The 18,723-nt window shown below is 40.9% G+C and overlaps 2 protein-coding genes across 1 annotated transcript in view; one reads left to right on the top strand and one right to left on the bottom strand.

The window, feature by feature from the left end:
- Positions 1 to 18,723, bottom strand: part of C1H1orf105 (chromosome 1 C1orf105 homolog) — a 48,198-nt gene that overhangs the window by 2,380 nt on the left and 27,095 nt on the right. The window contains exons 3-6 of the mRNA XM_023207175.2: positions 18,010 to 18,100; positions 10,076 to 10,150; positions 4,278 to 4,345; positions 1,112 to 1,179 (exon numbers count right to left, since the gene is read on the bottom strand). Coding sequence (XP_023062943.1) covers positions 1,112 to 1,179; positions 4,278 to 4,345; positions 10,076 to 10,150; positions 18,010 to 18,100 — 302 coding nt within the window. The remainder of the gene's footprint in view (positions 1 to 1,111; positions 1,180 to 4,277; positions 4,346 to 10,075; positions 10,151 to 18,009; positions 18,101 to 18,723) is intronic.
- PIGC (phosphatidylinositol glycan anchor biosynthesis class C) overlaps positions 1 to 18,723 on the top strand; it is an 87,136-nt gene that overhangs the window by 62,066 nt on the left and 6,347 nt on the right.

Here is an 18,723-nt window from a genome sequence, read left to right as displayed (position 1 = left end):
AACTGCACATGCCTATAACCCATGTTCTCTTGACTTCAAAAGAATGAAGTGGTCATAGACCAGGGAACAGCAGAGTGGGTAGCTTTTGTTGGGTGGGTACTCTTAGCTCCAGGCTCTTGGTTTCACTTTGGCTGAATGAGAGCCATGAGCTAGGCCAATATTTTGGGATACATAAGAAGTGATTGATTAGGACTGGAAGACTTTCATCCCACTCGAGTGGATATCCCCAAACCTCAACTGTAACCTGAGTTTCTCATCGTCCCTTTTGGCATCCCCCCAAGACACCCCTTCAATCCTCAAATTTCCTTTCTAAATGTCTTTTTAGTTCTGGCCTAGTTCCCCTGCAACCTCCTAAGATAAAAGAGTTTTCCAAAAGTATAGAGTGAGGAAAGTGATCCTGATTTTCTTTACTGTATGTATCAAATGAAAGAAAAATTCAAGTGGCTTCAGTTAATATGGGAGCAAATGAGAAAATGGACAGTCACTAAAGTGACAGCCTGTGCTGCAGTAAGCCCTTGAATTATATTACCCCAAATAATGGCTCACTCCATCTTCACCAGCCCAGTGTTGCCTTAACTAAAGCTGAGACTTAGGTCAATGCTGAAGCCTGAAATAGAATTTCTTTCCTTGTTTCTATCAACAGCAAGTGAAGGCAAGAATAGCACAGGCAGCTGCTGGGAGAAGGCAGGTATTTTAGGGAGCTGGTGGAGTGAAAGGTTCAGGGCCTTGGTGAGGCCACTCTGAGGGTATAGAGATGCAGTTCCCCTCCCATTTTTATTGATACCATCAGGACTGCCAATAGGGGAACTTTTATTTTGTTTGTACCCCATCTCCCTGGAAGTCTTCAGCCATATGTTGTGGACAGATCCTGGGAAGGAACATGACATGGATAAGGGCAAGTGAGGCCTAAGGAGGGCACAGGTGGTGCTGGAGTGAAAGAAGGGCTGTGAACCAATCCCAGCAGGTCAAAAGACAATGTGTGAAAAAGAAAGGGATAGAAAGTGAGAATTTTCTCAGGAAATTTAGAAATTATTTTAGGGATCAGACTTTTATTCTATGGCATTTTTTTCTAGTATGTTTCACACTATAAGTACTCTAAAAGAAAGCAAACCTGTTGGGATGTCATCATGGAAAGGCTCAAGGGTAGTCTGGAATTTGGGTTGATGAAGACTCATCATTCTGATTGGAAGAAATAAGAAAACACATTAGTTAATTGGCTAGGACTTGGTAGAAAGAAATGTGTCTTTATACATTTTTATTTATTTATTTATTTATTTATTTATTTATTTATTTATTTATTTATTGTTTTCGAGATGGAGTTTTTGCGCTTGTTGCCCAGGCTGGAGTGCAGTGGTGTGATCTCAGCTCACTGCAACCTCTGCCTCGCGGGTTCAAGTGGTTCTCCTGCCTCAGCCTCCTGAGTAGCTGGGATTACAGGCGCACACCTCCACACCTGGCTAATTTTTGTATTTTCAGTAGAGATGGGGTTTCACCATGTTGGCCAGGCTGGTCTAAAGCTCCTGACCTCAGGCAATCTGCCCACCTCAGCCTTCCAAAGTGCTGGGATTACAGGTGTGAGCCACTGTGCCCGGGCTCTTTATACATTTTTAAACACATGTGATCTCTTGAATCCAGACCTGTTAACCTGGTGATCAAGCCACTTTCTAGCAATGCGAGATGATTGGTCCAAAGACTGCTAATTCTCAACCTCTTTTTGATTAGCGTTGTTTTCATGGATTTTTGATAAAACCTTCATTTTGAATGTTTTATTCCACTGTCAGAACATATGTGGTCTGCAAATAGGAGGAATAAAGGAAAGAGTTCTCCAATTTCCAGAAAACAAAACAAAACAAAACAAAACAAAACAAAACAAAAAAACCAGAACTCTTCCAGATCAATAATCTACCCTTAAAGAGTAAAGCTGAGAAAATATTTTGGTTAGAACCTTCCCATTTCACAGAAAATGCCCTAACCACATCCTATTTCTTCTGGTGGCCAAGGCTGTGGAGGTGACCCTTGAGGAAAATGCATGTAAGTCAAAACCACTTCTACATTAGTTTAAATTGCTTAATTTCTAAAGACTAACACATTAGTAAACTTTGATGGGCCATCTAAGGCTCTACATTCATTTCATGGTTTCTACTTCCACAAATATCTTCCAAGATTATTTTTGCTTTGCTACCAAAAATATAGCGAGTTAAGCCAGTTTGCTTTAATCAATTGCCACTGAGATTGAGAAAAAGAGAAAGCAAAACCCCTTCTATTATCCATTTTGGGCAAACAGGCAGATGGTATGTTCAGAACTGAATAGTTTAAACTCTGTCTATTCTACAATTCAACAAATATATATCTATCCTGCCATCTTTTCTCCTTCTCTTCCTTTTTTCCTTCATTCTTTTCATTCCATAAGTATTATAATTCCTGCAATGGCTATAATTAAAGTCACTTTTTAAAAAAACATAATTTCTGTGAAGATAATTGCACTTGCCTACATATGCAGTGATACTAAAAAAGTATGAAAAAAGAAACCAACATCTAGTGCTAGGAACAAATTTGGAAAAGTTCAAGATAGAACCAGGCCCTTGCTTTATAGTTACTCTAGTTAAGTCTCAAACAGAAGTTGTATGTTTTCCTCCATAACACTGAAAAAAAGAATACAATAATCAGTCTCATGATACATCTGGTTGATGTCGACATGATTTTAGGATTGGTTCAATCCTTGATCTTAGTTTTAGAGGGATAAGAGCTATTTGTTTAAAATACAACTAATTAATGTTCTGGGATTTTGCATTTAAATAAAGTACAAAACTTGCAAGATAAGTAAAATGGGGCAACAAATTTCAAAAGGTTATTTCACAGAAGGGTGGAATTTTGCTCAGAAATCTCTGATTTTAGATGCTTCAGTTTTCCATTTAAAGTTCATAATGAATATTTGTTAGAATTACTTCTATTGTATAAGAGCTCTTTAAAAGTATAGAGTCAGTACAGGTAAATGTTATTATTGATGGAGCTTGTACTGCTCAAATAGCCACTTCTTCCATAACCTTGTCTACCTTGGCCAGGAACTGGGTACATGTTTTCAGTGTATCTGGGTCTATATTTGAGTCTGGAACAAATGGCCCTAAGGTCATAAATGGAATCAGGACATGTACCACTGTGCAATATAATGTTAAAAAAACCTATTTATTTTTCCACATTATTGCTTTCTGTATGAGGAAAAAATTAAAATGGCCATTAGATTACATATAGCTTTTTTGGTTAGTCATATGTCAGGGTGAGTGTATGTCTACCTTCCAACCATCTATTGCAATGCAAGTTGACCTGTGTTGATGTCCTATTCAGAATGGGTCCATGTTTTGCATGTCGTAATACAGTAAAAACAGAGTCCTTCTTCCCTAATAGTTAAATATAGAAGAAAAAATATCTTTGAAAAACCAGGCCGGGCGCAGTGGCTGACACCTGTAATCACAGCACTTTGGGAGGCCCAGGTGGGTAGATCACCAGAGGTCAGGAGTTTGAGACCAGCCTGGCCAACATGGTGAAACCCCATCTCCGCTAAGAAAAAAAAAATTAGCCAGGCATGGTGGTGGGCATCTGTAATCCCAGCTACTTGGGAAATCGAGGCAGGAGAATTGCTTGAACCTGGGAGGTGGAGGTTGCAGTGAGCCAAGATTGCGCCACCACACTGCAGCCTGGGCGACAGAGAGAGACTCCATTTCAAAAAGAAAAAACAAAACAACACAAAACACACAAAAAAACTAATCAGAATTCCAATTGGATTTTATATCTGTTATACTCGATCTTGATAAAGAAAATAAAAAGCTTTAAATAACAACCAAACAAACTGATAAAGAGAATTTTTAGTTACTAAAACGTAGCAGAGAACATCTTGGACTAAGGAATGATTATGTGTAATCTTCCATATCTTGCAGATTAGATATGTCATCTGCATGGAGAATTTGTATTTAGTTCCATCTGAATTATCAAAGAAATTTCCTATTCTATTTCTTATATTGTTCTTGTGAAGGTGGAAAGGAAGATTATACTTTCTGCAATATTTTCAGTAGTTGTTCAAGCAAAAAGGTGAACTTTCTTTTTTGATCTAATGATTTGGTTTAACCTGAAAAAAAAAAAAAAAAAAAAAAAAAAACAGTCAAGAAGCCTGTTCCCAAAGCATTCCTTAAACATTCCTCTAACTATGCTTCTCAATCCACTCTCCTGTGTCCTCAGATATTAATGAGAATTAAGTTATGTCCTGATTTAAATTGTTGACTTACCTATGACTCATAAAATTCTCAAAGGATACTTTTGGATCATCTGGAATTTTCACTGTTCTTGGTTGTACCTCAAGAAGAAAGTCTCATTTAGAATGCTGCCTATAACTGCATTCTAATTTAAATACGTAATATACCACTTTAGAGAATTTGAGTTGTATTTGATATCAAAGTCCTTCATACATCATACATTTTGTGATGTGAATGAACCAGAAGATTTCACCCTTCCCTCAAGTCAGCGTCATTGTTCTTCCCTGGATATCAGTTGAAATTAGATATACAGATTTAGTAAATCTTTAAAATCGGTTTGTTTAGATGCCCTCACCCCCAACACACACATGTTCTTGAGGTCTCAGGCTGGCTATCACTTTCTCAGAGACTGCTGACTGCTGGACTACTGTTCGGTAGTCCTCCGCTCTATGTTCTTAGGGCCTCCTGGATCAAAATACTCATAACCTTTATATTGTAGTTACTTGTGTAATGTCTGGGTTCCCTAATAGACTTGCAGCTTTATGAGGGCATAGTCCTTGTCTCTATTTTTGTATTTCCAGCTGCTAACACGATGTCTGTTTAAGAAATATTTTTGAACAAATTAGTGAATGAATGAACCCACCTTGAAGCATACTTGAAATTTTAAAGGTGTATTTCACACAGGCCTAAAATCAATGCACAGTTACAGTATTTTTGGTTAAGAAACAGCACTTTCTTGAACTTTTCCGAATTTGTTCCCAGCACTAGATGTTGGTTTTCTTTTAAGAATGTTTTCACTAGGAAGCATTTTTCCATTATTTCTCAAAAATTATTGTAGCTATAATAATAAAATGATAATCACGAAGATGTGGGTGCAGGTCACTCTACTAAGTGACATGTACCAAGCGACTCATGATTTCAGTTTATGACATAACAAAGTTACAATTACAATGTCTTAAGGACCTTTAGAAGTGCTTGAAAATAAAAAATAAAAAAAAAAAAAAACCAATGCAAAGGCTATACAAATGCCAAGAACATACTATATTTAATCAGCTTGTTCTCCTAACTCATTAGCTGAAGAAAGGATGGGAGAGGAAGAGGAGGTGATCTGGTAACAAGGAGTCTCTGGGCATAGTGGGGGCAGCCAAGGCTTTAGTAAGAACCTGAGGAGAGATTTCTAAACATAAAAAGTGGATGAGAATGTGCCAGAGACAGACTGCTTTATTCAAAAATGTATCTAAAGTTGACTCTGCTACAAGGGAAGATGCAGGAAACCCTAACTCCTCCTGAATAGCATGATTCCTGTCCTAAATCCCCTAAATCCAGCCAGTGCTGTTGTATGAATGAACTGTGCTACAGGGGTGACATCAGAACAGAGCTGCCTGCCAAAGACAGGATTTTTGTTTTTGAGAAAAAAGGTAGTGTGGTAGACTCCTATTCACTCTTGAAAACCCTGAATAGTCTTTTTTCTTCAAGGAAGACTTCCCTGATATTTACTTTCACTGCCCCTTCACTCCTCATCAGATCTATTTCTATTTACTTTGATCACATTCTATTGTCATTATTTATTTATTTGTTGACTCCTTAAAGACAGGTCTTTATGTCTTTCTTTTTTTTTTTTCTTTGCAGATTACCTAAGTACCTGGCCCATGGCAGACAATCAATAAATATATGTTGAAATAAACTTAATTTATTTTGAAACAATTTTTAAATATATGCTAGAGAATATCTGTTTACAGTATGTCTAGCTTGACCATCCTACTTTTAAGGGGCTTGAAAGTGTTAATTAGAGAGCAATGCAGATAACAGAAGGACTACAAAATAGTTGCATGAAGGGGAAGATGAGCTGTTTGGAGCAGAGATGTCATAAAACACAGCCTATATAAAACTAAGGCAAATATTTCTGGTGATTCACAACCATAACTGTCAGTAGGTATTTCTTCTGCACTCAATGATTGAGCTTCTGGCCCAAGGTTACATAGGAATATGAGTAGTTACATAACCAGGTCCTATTTACATTTTTTTGAGATTCATTCATTTTGTGCTTTTATTTAGTGCTAATTTCTTTTTATTGGTATTTATGATATCATGTATCATAAGTCACCATCTTAATGTACAATTTAGTATTTTTTAGTATATTCAGAAAGTTGTAAAACAATCACCATTATTTACTCCTAGAACATTTCTTGACCCCAAAAAGAAACCACATACCTATTAGCAATTACTTCTCACTCACTCTTCCCCCCAATCTTTGACAACCACTGTCTATTTTCTGTCTCTATGAATTTTCCTATTTTGGACATTTCATATAAATGGAACCAATATAATATGTGAACTTTTGCATCTGGTTTTTTTTACTTAGCAAAATGTTTTCAAGGTTCATCCATGTTGTAGCATGTTTTAGTACTTCATTCTTTTTTATGATTAATATTTTATTATATAGATAGACCACATTTTGTTTATTCATTAATCAAGCTATAAGCATTTGGGTTGTTTCCACTTTTCAGCTATTAATATATGGCTGCTATGCACATTCTTGTAGAAGTTTGTGTGTGAATATGTTTTTAATTCTCTTGGGTACATGTTTAGGAATGGAATTGCTGGGTCATATGGTAACTCGGTGTCTAAGGTTTTGAGGAATTCCCAAACTGTTTTCCAAATTAACTGTACTGTTTTACATTCCCATCAGCAATTTATGAGGGTTCTAATTTCTCCACATTCTGGCCAACACTTGTTATTATCCACTGTTTTATTATTAATATTATTACAGCCATCCTAGTGCATGGAAAGTGTATATCATTGTAGTTTTGATTTGCATTTGCTTAATAACAAATAATGTTGAGTATCTTTTCATATGTTTTTTGGTCATTTGTAGATCTTTTTTAGAGAGTGTCTATTAAAACTTTTTGCTCACTTTTCAACTAGGGTGTTTGCCTTTTTATTGTTGAGTTGTAAGTGTTCCTTATATATTCCAGATACTAGTCCCCTATCTGATATAATCCTTCATCTGTTGATTTGCAAATATTTGGGTTGTCTTGTCATGCTCTTGATGATGTTCCTTGTAGCACAAATGTTTAAAATTTTGCTGAAGACTGATTTATCTATATTCTTTTGTTGTTTGTGCTTTGGGCGTCCTATCTTAGAAACCATTGCCTTATCCAAGGTCATGAAACTTTATACCTATGTTTTCTTCTAAGAGTTTTATGGTTTTAGGTCTTACATTTAGGTCTTTGACCTATTTTGAGTTATTTTTGTACATGGTGTGAGGAAGAGGTACAAATTCATTCTTTTGCATGTATCTATGCAGCTGCCCCTGTACCACTTATTGAAAATACTATTCTTTCCTCATTGAACTGTCTTGGTGCCTTTGTCAAAAATCAATTGTTCATAAATGTAAGAATTTACTTCTGAACTCTCAATTTTATTCCATTGATCTATTTGTCTATGTTTATGGAAGTACCACACAGTACTTAATTTCTATTAAGAGCAATGAACAACAGACAGTCCTGACCATGGCTTTGTAGTTAGTTTTAAAATCAAGAAGTGTGAGACCTCCAACTTTGTTCTTCTTTTTAAAGATTGTTTGGCTATCCTGGATCTCTTGCATTTTAATATAAATTTTAAGATATGACTGCAAATTTCTATAAAATGGCATCTGGGATTTTGAGGATTACATTAAATATGTAGATCAATTTGGGGGAGTATATCCATCTTTACAATGTTAAGTGTTCCAATCCAAAACACAGGGTTCTTTCCATTTGTTTAGGCCTTTTAAATTTTCTTTCCACAATGTTTTATACTTTTCATTGTATAGCTCTTGTGCTTCTCTTGTTAAATTTATTCCAAAATAATTTTTGATGCTATTACAAACGGCATTATTTTCTTCATTTTTGGATTGTTCACTGCTATTAACATAAATTAAGGTTTATATATTGATCTTGTATCCTCAACACTGCTGTACCCATTTATTAACTCTAATAGTTTTCTGTGCATTCCTTAGGACTTTCTCTATATAAGATCATATCATCTGCAAATAGACTAGCTGTACTTCTTTCTTTCTAATGTGGATGGCTTTTATTTCTTTTTCTTGTGTTTCTGGCTAGCATGTATAGTAAAATGTTGAGTAGAAGTGTCAGGAACAGACTGACAACAACAGAACAGATTGTTGCCTTGTTTCTAATCTTAGGGGAAAGTATCCAGTCTTTTACCATTAAGCAGGGTGTCAGCTGTTGGTTTTTCAAGCTGCTCTTTATTAGGTTGAGGAAGTTCCCTTCTATTCCTAGGAGTCTTTTTATATATTCCCCAGTATTTCCATTCAACTCACTGCTGAGAAAGAAGGGGTGTCACAGTGACTATAGCAGATCTGCAGTCCCTCCTCTTGGGAGGACTTTGAGGTGCTACCGCATAGAGTGAGGCAAGGGTATTTCATGTTTGTTTTCTAACTTTCTGTAGTTTCTCACTAGGTTCTGACAGCAGTAGAGAAGAGTCCCTGGGCACTTTTGTGTTTGAAGTCCTTCCTTTTAGAAGCTGCAATAAATGGTAAAATTACAACATGTGGCTCTACTTCTATCATTCCTGGACAAGGGCAAAGGTCAGAGAAGAGGTCTTGAGAAAGAGGACTGCTGCTGATGTCTCAAGTGTGCCAGCTGGCCAAGGCCAGCTTAGGCCTGGGGTTAGTGCATTCTAAATGTGGACACAAGGGATTCCAGGAATAAGACCAGGAGAAATCCCAATTCTAGTTTCCCAGACTCCAGCCAATGCTAATATTTAACATAGTGACCCTAATTATGTAGAAAATGAACATAGATGGCAACATCCAGGTGCAGCTTTGCCAGCAGCTTCAGTTAAATTTCTAAATCCCACATAAAAATTTCACAAAACTGCCACTCTCTTTCATATCCGACTGACCTGAAGACTTGCCATGAACTCAGTGAAGGAGCTTCTCTTATACCTTCCATGTTTCTTCCATTCCTTAAAAGCACATTTAGCCTACACATTTAGCCCCACCTTTCTCCCGAAGTCAAAGGAGAATTATAGGATATCAGAGTTGAAGAAACCCTTCTTCAGCTCTTACGTCAAACCTAACCATGTTGCTAAATTAACCCTTAACCAAAGCCTCTTCCTTACCCTGATGCTAACAACCATCCCAACGCTAACTCTAATTCTTAAATTAACCCAAGTCCTAACTCCAGCCTAGTCTAGCATCCTTCCTGAATCAGGCCTCTTCTTCAGCAACTGTGATAGGTGGCAGAAGTTCGTTTTTGTTCCCTCCACATCTCCCTTGCTCTCCTTCTTTCTTTTCCTAATACTCCTTCCTGACCACCATTCTCCACTACATATTACAAGTATCCAAGGCAGCTGACACCTAGAAAGTACTATAGACTCTCTCCCCAGTCTTTCTCTTGAGGTGCAAACTAAATTAACAGTAAACCCAAAGACGAAGCTGTTTGTCTTCTGATTGCAATGGTGGAGAAATGAGTGTGTGCATATGTGTTGCGTGAGGGCTACATTAAGGAGGGAGAAGGAGCTCCATAATCTCCTAAGCCTCTGAGAGTCTGTAGTTACTTAGGAGCCCAAGGCGAAGTGGCTCATTGCATCTTTACTCTGGCCCACCTGTCTTGGTTACCCTTTGGCTTGTTGAAATGGAGAAGGTTTACCATGTTCTGTCAGTTGATGCTGCTTCCAGGACCAACCGTTCCTCCTTGGCAGCCTTTATCTAGGCCCTCCTTGCAACAGGTCCCATCGCTATCTCTCTCCACAGGGCTTGGTGGGGAAGCGCAGTGCTGCACCCTGAGATGCCTGTGCCCATTTCTGTCTTCCCCCTTGCCTACCATTTTCATTTCTCGACATGTGGAGCACAGCTGTTGGTTTCTGAGCAGCATGGACTCACGCTGGTTCCTCCTGGCCTGAGGGGAAAGAGAGACAGAGAAAGGTGAGGAAATGGTGGGGCACATAGGGCAGCAAAGATGTAGGAAAGCAGTGGAGGGGTGAGAGAGGTAACAGTTTTTCTTTCCATAAAACAGAGATGGGCACTCTGGTCTCAGCCCCATCCAGGGTGGGTGTTGAATCTGGAGTGTGCTGCAGTTGGTAGGTTCTGAGAGTTTAGGCAGGAGGGAGTGAGACACAGGCTAGGTGGTGGTCTTGAGGCTGCTGCGTACAGTGGGGCCTGTATGCAGACAGCTGGCAGAGATGTCTGGGGCCTGAAATTCAGTGGGGTCTCTACTTTCCAGCCTGAGCACCTGTGTCTGAGGGACTGCATTCTTCTATAGGTGGGCCATATTTTCCATTTCATACAAGGCTCCACCATATAGACTGAGGATCTCTGATGACCTAAGAAAGAATGAAGAGAAGACTTCTCTTCCTCAAATCTTTTTTCACGGGCCTTTCCTAAGCACCACCCTCCTTTCTCATGCCTTAACCCTGGGCCAGCATCAGTTCTCATGCATCTGTGGTCCAGCACTATTTGGCCCTTCTGTACCTCCTAAGCACAATGATTGAAGCCACAAGCAGAACTCAAGCTTGTGTGTGGGTTCCGAGTCCCTTCAGTCCTCTGGGAAAGAGAGGCTGTATCAGCAGGTGAAGAAACAACCAGTAGAGGAAGGGGAGGGGCATCATGTCTGCTCATTGTAACCACTGGTTTTTGTTCTGACTTCATTTCTGCAAAAGGGTTAAAGAGAGGACTTTGGAGCATTTATACCTGGTTCAGGAAGTTCTCATTTGCATCTCTGATAAAGGTTTGCTTAGGAAGCATATAGGAACTTGAGGCTAAAATTATGTTTGGGGATTCTCTCTTAATCTTCCTCATTGACATTTACATCAGTCATGAGATATGGTCATAGAAAGTGCAGAATATGGGGAAGAGGAAAACCACAGTGAGAAGACTATTGACTGAAGTCTTCTCTTTCCTTTGATCCACTTGCTGGCCCATCACTACATGGTGTGCCTTGACCCGTTCCTGTTGCCCTGGGAGGCGTGGGGAACAGAAAGAGGAGGAACAAAAAGTGAGGAGTTCCTGAGGTGTGCTCCTAGGGTGACCTCTGCTAGATTGTTCTGCAAGTAGCTTCATCCTGTGAGAGACATACAGCACTTAGGTGAGGCATCATTGGGGGTTTGAGGGCTAAAAACTATTAACAAAGTTGGATTCTTTTGATAAATATTTAAAATACACTTCATTTTTATAGGGCATTCTAAAAAGAATCAATTCAGTATTACAATGTTGTGGGTTGGTATGTCAAAGTATGTGTGTGAATAACTAATTCATTCATTCAACAACAAACATCTATTGTGAGGCTACCAAGTAAAGGGTGCTGTGATGGGGTCATATCGATGAATAAGGCAAAGTTTCTGGAAGGAAGTCTGTAAGGAAGACAAAAGAAGAATACAAATTTATTCATTTACCCATTCATTAGGTACTGGAGACATTTAAATCAATAAGACATAGTTTGTGACCTCAATCTGCTCACCATCCAAGAAGTATGAAGGTGTTGAAGGTGCTACAACAGAAATGTATCAAGGACCCAGTGAAGCTGAAAAGGGTCATTGAGCTTAACTGGGGGTGGGGCAGAGAGGGAAGGGTCTGAGAAGGGTGGAAAAAACAGGCAATGCTTGGGTAGGTATTTGTGGAGTGAACAAGGATGGTGAGGGTGTTACAAGCCCAGGAAACACTATGCAACAACCTGGAAGAATAACCTAGCAAATCAGCTTCAGGTAAGTGAATGTAGGTTGGAATGGACAGGTTGTCTGGTTGGAGGATGAATGGACTGAGAAGAGAGACTAGAGAGGAAGTGTCTGTGTGTACTGACTCCTCTGCTTTGGGCTGATTCAACTTTCTACCATGTCTTCCTGATACCCCTGGGGGTGGTATCTCCTGAAGCTCCAGCTCCTCCCTCCATCTCTCACATCTCTGAGGTATGAGAATGAGGTACATTTCTGAAACTGCAATTAAGGTAGGACACACTAGAGGCAAGTAAGCCAGTAATACCTCTGTGCCTTCAGAAAACAGAGAGACCACTTCTGATTGGAGAAATCAGGGAAGGCTTCCTAGAAGTGGAATTTGCACTCAGTCTGAAGGGATGAGGAAGACCTGGACAGGGGGAGGCAGATATGGGAGAATCCTTGGGCAGGTTTGTTTTTAGTAGACTTATAAGTTCTTCACTGAAATTATTTACTTCACCTTTTTCTAGACTTCTGGTTTCTGCTAAGACTACTACTAGACCATACAGGAATTGCAATCTCAGAGCTCATTGCAAATCAAGCAACAGATATTATTTGCAAGATCTCCAAAGTGCATTGCAAGATCTTGCTAGGTTAATGACAACTGTAAATGTGATTACAGAGTCCCATAACATAATGACTGTCATCTCTTAGAATCTGAGGGATGAAATGCTTATATATTGTCCCACCTGGCCTTGATAACTACTCATTTAAGACATAGTGTAGGTGTTACATCCTCAGAAAACCTTTCTCCTGGACCTGCTACCATTTCTCACCCTCCTAACTTCAGTTGGGTGCCTGCCTCTTTGATTGCATCATAAACTCGGTCTAGCTTTCTTTATATTTGCACTATTCTTCTTGTTTTTAAATGTGTTTGTTTCCTCCACCGGGTTGAGAGTTATTATATTTAAGAGCAAGAATCATGTTTTACACATATTTGTACTCCTAGAACCTATGATAGAACCTGGCACATAGCAAGTATTCAACAAACATTGGGCGAATGAATGAGTCATTGTAAGCAATTTAAATTATGAGGTCTAAATATAGACACAATCAACACACACACACACACACACACACATATAAAGTACATAAATAAATGGATATCACTATTATAACACTGTCTTCAGGGAAATGTTACAGAACATTAGTGTTGTAGCGCAACAAATTCATTCTATGCAATACACTGGGGAAGAACACTGACTAGATGCCCAAAGAGCTCTGTTCCAGTCTTGGCTCATAAACAACTTGGGTGACTTTTGTCAATCATATAAACTCTCCAGGTCTCCCCTCCCCTACTGATAATGGTCTTTGTGGCCAAAAAGACAGAGGCAGATGCTCTAATTCTGTCCCTTTACACTTTACATGTAAAGGTAAAAAGCAATCTTTGATCTGTGCCATACTCTACCTCAGACCCGCTATCAGCTGAAGTCTGGCTTCCAATAAGGGATGCTCCATTTCTATCTGGAGAAGGGATGAGGGCATTGAAGGGTCATGGAAGGCAGCTGTGACAGGCTACTGTAAAGATGATGCGAACATTTGAGACTTCATGTCCTGCAGGCCTCATTTCCTCCATTCTGTCTTGCTTTCTTTCCCAGCCCTGAAACCCAGGTCTTTGGTCTTTTTCTTCTGTTGCATTCCCTTCTCACTCTTGGTTTCCTTATGACCAGCTCAGCAGCAATAACAGGAATGGAGAGGGAATTGTCCAGGTTCACAGCACAAGGCCCTGGTTTTATCAGGTCTAGAGCCAGAGGCACTGGAATGTTAATGGGGCCCTCATTTCCCAAGCAGCTGTCCTCTGGATAGCAGATGGCAGTTGTGACAGGAGAGTGACAGCAACCTATGTGTAGCCTGGCCAAGGTATGATGCAGATTTCAGCCAGTCCCCAGAAGCCAAAACACATTTGACAATTGCAAACATCCTCATTTCTGAAGACAATGTCTGCTGCGGTGTCTAAGGGCTGGCTCATGGCCCAAGGCTGTGGCCTTCTTGAACCCTTGGTAAAGAAACAGAGAAACGTATTTCTCTCCATCTCCCTCTCCCTCTACTCTCCTTTCTTTCTCTCTTTCACTCTCTTTCTCTCTCTCTCTTACACACTGGTTCACATAAAAACCAAAAAAGCTTGTAATTAAAACAGGCTTCACAAGCACCCTGTGAGGAGTACTGACACATTTGCCTCTGTCCTTTCCTTCAACACCTCTATTTCTTTTCTCCTTCCCACTTGTAAGTTAACTGAGAGAGACCTCATAGAACACCTGGTTCAAATCTTTCAATTTACCCAGTAAGAAAACTGTGGCCCAGAAAGGTTAAGAGATTTGTTCAATAACACATCTATTGAACTTCAGTCGGCTAGAAAGTTTTTGGATAAAAAGGATTATCTTTCCTCAGGGGAAGAGTAAACTCTTAGAATCCATATAAAGGCCAGGCACGGTGGCTCATGCCTGTAATCCCAGCACTTTGGGAGGCAGAGGAAGGCAGATCACGGGATCAGGAGTTTGAGACCAGCCTGACCAACATGGTGAAACACCGTCTCTACTAAAAATACAAAAATTAGCCAGGCATGGTGGCGTATGCCTGTAATTCCAGCTACTCAGGAGGCTGAGGCAGGAGAATCACTTGAACCTGGGAGGTGGAGGTTGCAGTGCCATAGAACTCCAGCCTGGGCGACAGAGCGAGACTCTGTTTCAAAATAATCCATATAAAGGCAGAATTATTTCTACCACGTAGAATCCCAAAAGTAGTGCTCAGAGAACTAATTTCAATATTCAAAACACTTTATGATATTACACATGCTCCTTCTATCTGAAAATGTCAGCCATTTTAAAGAATAAAGCTGAATATACTTTCAAAAATGCTCTTAATGTTCACTAGGAAAAAAACCTGAAATGTATGCAAAATAATAGACAGTCATGTCCCTACATTCAGACTTATTAAATTTGATTTTTATTACCATCACTATTTTAGGTCAATAGCATTTAATATTCTCTTTAAAAACTGTATTTGTAGTTATTTGCACTAGATCAACATAAGCAATATAAATATGAAAATGACTTAGGAGTAAATGAGGTAGTTTCCTTGGTAGTTATGAGCTTTGAAAATTTAATCGATGTGAGAGAAATAATAAAAAAGAGAGTTCTTAGTGGTGAGAAAATAGAAAGTCAACATCCTATACATCTTCCCCAGCTATGCCTCTGCTACTGCACAATCTTTTTAGCCAGTGCTTTTTGCCACAGGTCTGCTACAAGCAAAATAATAATGTTCTTATCTTCACTCTGACTCATTAGACTGGAACAACAAACCCAGATCGAAGTGAGTAGAGAGACTGGGGGTAGGAATTGAGAGGGTGGAGTGGCATTTTATAATCTATTAGTAACTGAGGAGCTCTAGCTAATTTACACCCAGTACCAGCAAGTGGGCAAAGGGGTTTGAGAGTCTCCAGCTGCAGTTTTCCAGGTCACCCCCACACACCTGCTGTTCTTTTGCCTTGGATCACTGAGCCAGTCACCTCTTGACCCAGTTACCCAACTATCATGATGGACCTTTCTGTTTCTTGGCATCTTGAGGAGTCATGAGTGGATGCCTGGAAATGGCAGGTGAAAGCAATGACTAATGAAGATGCTTCTCCACAGTAGATGTTTAAACGAGGAAATGTTTAGGCTTCATCTGTCTTCACTAAAAATCTTTCTTCTTTGATAGACCTGCCTCTCCTTTTGTTTTGTGTTTTTTATCCCTCATCTCTGTGGGTGTGTTTCTCTCTTGCTTTCTGCTCCCTCTCCCTGTTATTGTGTCTCTGAGCCTGTTTCCCCTTTGTCTATTCACTAGGAAATACTGCTCCAGGCACACGTGCACCTGCCTCAGCCACAGGGCTGCTCCTGGGCAGGGGAGGAGTAAGCGGGTGTTTAAAGTTCTGCCCTTTGACCTGTGATGGTGAAGAGGAAGGCAGCCAGGTGGCAGGACCTTTGCACCTCTGCACGGGGTCCAGGACCTCCAGTTGGCCTCTGGATTGCCAGCAGCTTCTTGGCAGGTCCCTGATTTAGAGGGTGAAGGAAGAGATCGTGTCCACAGTACATTCTACCCCCTTGAAACACAACAGTTTCTTTCCAGAAGGGAGCAGCTGCCGGCTGAATCCATGTTTACCTCATGGCACATACGTGCAGGCCTTCATACACTCGGTAGACTCTGGAAGCCAGATTCAAATTTGAGGACGTCTGTGTGACAGGAAAGAATATGACTGGAGGTACCTGCCTGGTGCCCCAACAGAGCAAGGACCCCGGGTTCCCTACTTGTGTTTCAATCTGCAGGGGTGACTCTTTCTCACGTGCAAATCAGTGGAGGGTCAGCCTGCAACAGGATGAGTGAGGGTGAGGTTGAGGGGCCTGTGTTCTCACTCGATAAGAGCAACCTATCTGGGACTTCTCACCGGTCAGCCAGGAAACTGACCTCCCAGGCACCCTTTGGGCTAAGCAGCTGGAAGCTATTGCTCTTAACTGTCATCTAGTGGCTAACCATGAATATTGCAACCACCAAAACCGCTATACCCTGCTGGAGAACGGCCTCTCACTCCCACTGGTTGTTAGGATTGGCTTTCCTTCCCCATTCTCCACCCCAGCCAGGCTGGGACCTGGTGTCCTAGCACCTAGGTTGCCACAGTACAGAGACCCAGAACAAACCTGAGATGAGTAGGCGTTCAGCGGCAGGTGAGACCTGTCTAAATAGGAAGCTCACAGCGACTTGATGACTGAAAGGCTTCTTGCTGGTTCTGCAGCAATTGCTAAGCCAGTCCTGCCTCCCCGCTCATCCCCCACCTCCACCCAGTGCATGTCATGGTGGTCATGTTACCTACTTGCCTGCCCAGGGTGTTAGGGGGACTAAGAGATGACTCTTAAGCAAAACTTGGACCCTGACACTCCGGTGTTGAAAACCTTCGATGTGTCCTCTCTGCTTTTGTCTGTTGGGCCCTGTATGCATTAGCTGGGCCCAGCTGTGTCCTTGTTTCCCTTTCATGTATGCTCATAATTCCTTGATATTCTTCAGGCATTTCCTCCTGCACACTCAGTCTCCACCTCTTTGCTGATAATCTTCTCTTCTCTTTCCAGTTCTTCCTCCACCCCTGGCTCTTCCCTCCGCTTGAAAACAGTATCTTCTAGATCCAATGCAGATGCCACTTCCTCTTGAATCATTCCCTCACTCCCACTCTGCTTGCCCAATCTGGGGGTAACCTTTGTTCCCACCTTCTCTCACAAGTGCTGTGCCCCATCTCTGAGACGCATTCTCAGTTGTGTCCCCGTCTGCTCACTCATCTGCATAGCTGCGGCTGACTTACTCATCTCTGATGTATTAAAGCAATTACAAAGGCCTCTGTAAACATTTATTGACTGACACCAGGGCTCCTAATAATTGTGGCTCACATTCACTGAGCTCTTGCTCTGGGTGGGGCACCGTGTCAAGTGCCTTAGGACACTGCTTCAGGCACTGCCTATGATAGCCCTGTGAGGAATGTGCAATTTTTCAGGTGAAAAAACTGCTTATCTCACCATATGTTTTCTTTCTTTCTCCACCTCAGGAAGGTGCTGACTACCCGAGCACTGTAGCCTGTGTGCTTGCTCCACAGTGACACTGAGGGTCACTTGGCAGCCGGTCACGGTGGAGGGGAAATGAAGAGTTTTTAATGTAAAATTCCACAGGTGTCAGGAGTTGTAGGTGGGAGACATAAGCATTCCTTTGCAGGAGGCATTAGAGACTCCAGATTGGTTCCAGTCACAAGCTGATAGGCATTCCCTGGAAGTCTTGGGGCAGATTCCTCCATACTAATTTTTAGTTTCCTGTTCTGTTGATTCTAACCTTATGCCTGTATTCTTAGTTCTAGTGAACTGGGGCCCTAAGGCACTTGAGACATAGTGAGGGGGGGTGGGGCCATTCATTTCATTTAACAAATATTTATTGAACACTGATGGTGCACCGAGCACAGGGCTGTGCTAAGGAGATGAGACATGTATTCATATTCTATGTCATTCTAGAACTGCTGTTGTTTTCAATAAAAATTTTTGAATACCTTAGACAAAACATCTGGAACTTGAAACAAAATTGGCAAATTCATATTCTTCTTGGATGAAGTCAGAAAAGTCGCAGAGGAAGGAGGATATCTAAGTAATTAAAACAAGAGAAAGTTAGAACCACAGTCCCCCATTTGAAGAGCCAGGCCCTTGGTTGTTTCTGAGAGAATACAAGGGACACCACAGGGAGCTGCCTTCCACTCCAGTTCTGGAGGACTCAGGCCATTGAGGAGCTCCCAAAAGATGGATTTGCCCTCCTATGTCACTTTGGCTTTTCTGTCCCTTTTGTTTTGCACTAACCAATTTTGGATTGTCAGACAGTGTACAAACAAGGCAGGATAAAGATTTGTTCACAACAGTAGATGTGTAATGAGTGAAATGAATCCCAGTTTCCTCTTTGAAAGGGTCTGCCCTCAAGTTTTCGATGTCTCACCTGTGCCTGTCCCCTTTCATACCTAGGCTGCTGGGCTGACTTCTTGGAGTTTGTGTCCTTGCACCCTGAAACAATCCACCTGTTTCCTCCCACAGAACGTCTTCTCCCTTCACCCATTATTTTCTTTCTGGTTATCAGTTGAAGCAGTGATGTTGCAAGAACACCAGTTCTTTTTACAGGGTGACCTGCCTGTGCTCTGTTTCACTTGGTACTGTGGTTCATTTCATTACAGTGTACGGGGCCAAGACCTGCACGGGCCTGATAATCATAAACTGTTTGT

This window comes from Piliocolobus tephrosceles, chromosome 1 (genome assembly GCF_002776525.5).
Source record: "Piliocolobus tephrosceles isolate RC106 chromosome 1, ASM277652v3, whole genome shotgun sequence".
Classification (NCBI taxonomy): Eukaryota; Metazoa; Chordata; class Mammalia; order Primates; family Cercopithecidae; genus Piliocolobus; species Piliocolobus tephrosceles.
The sequence above is the reverse complement of the archived record's forward strand: the minus strand, read 5'-3'. Positions and strand labels throughout refer to the sequence as shown.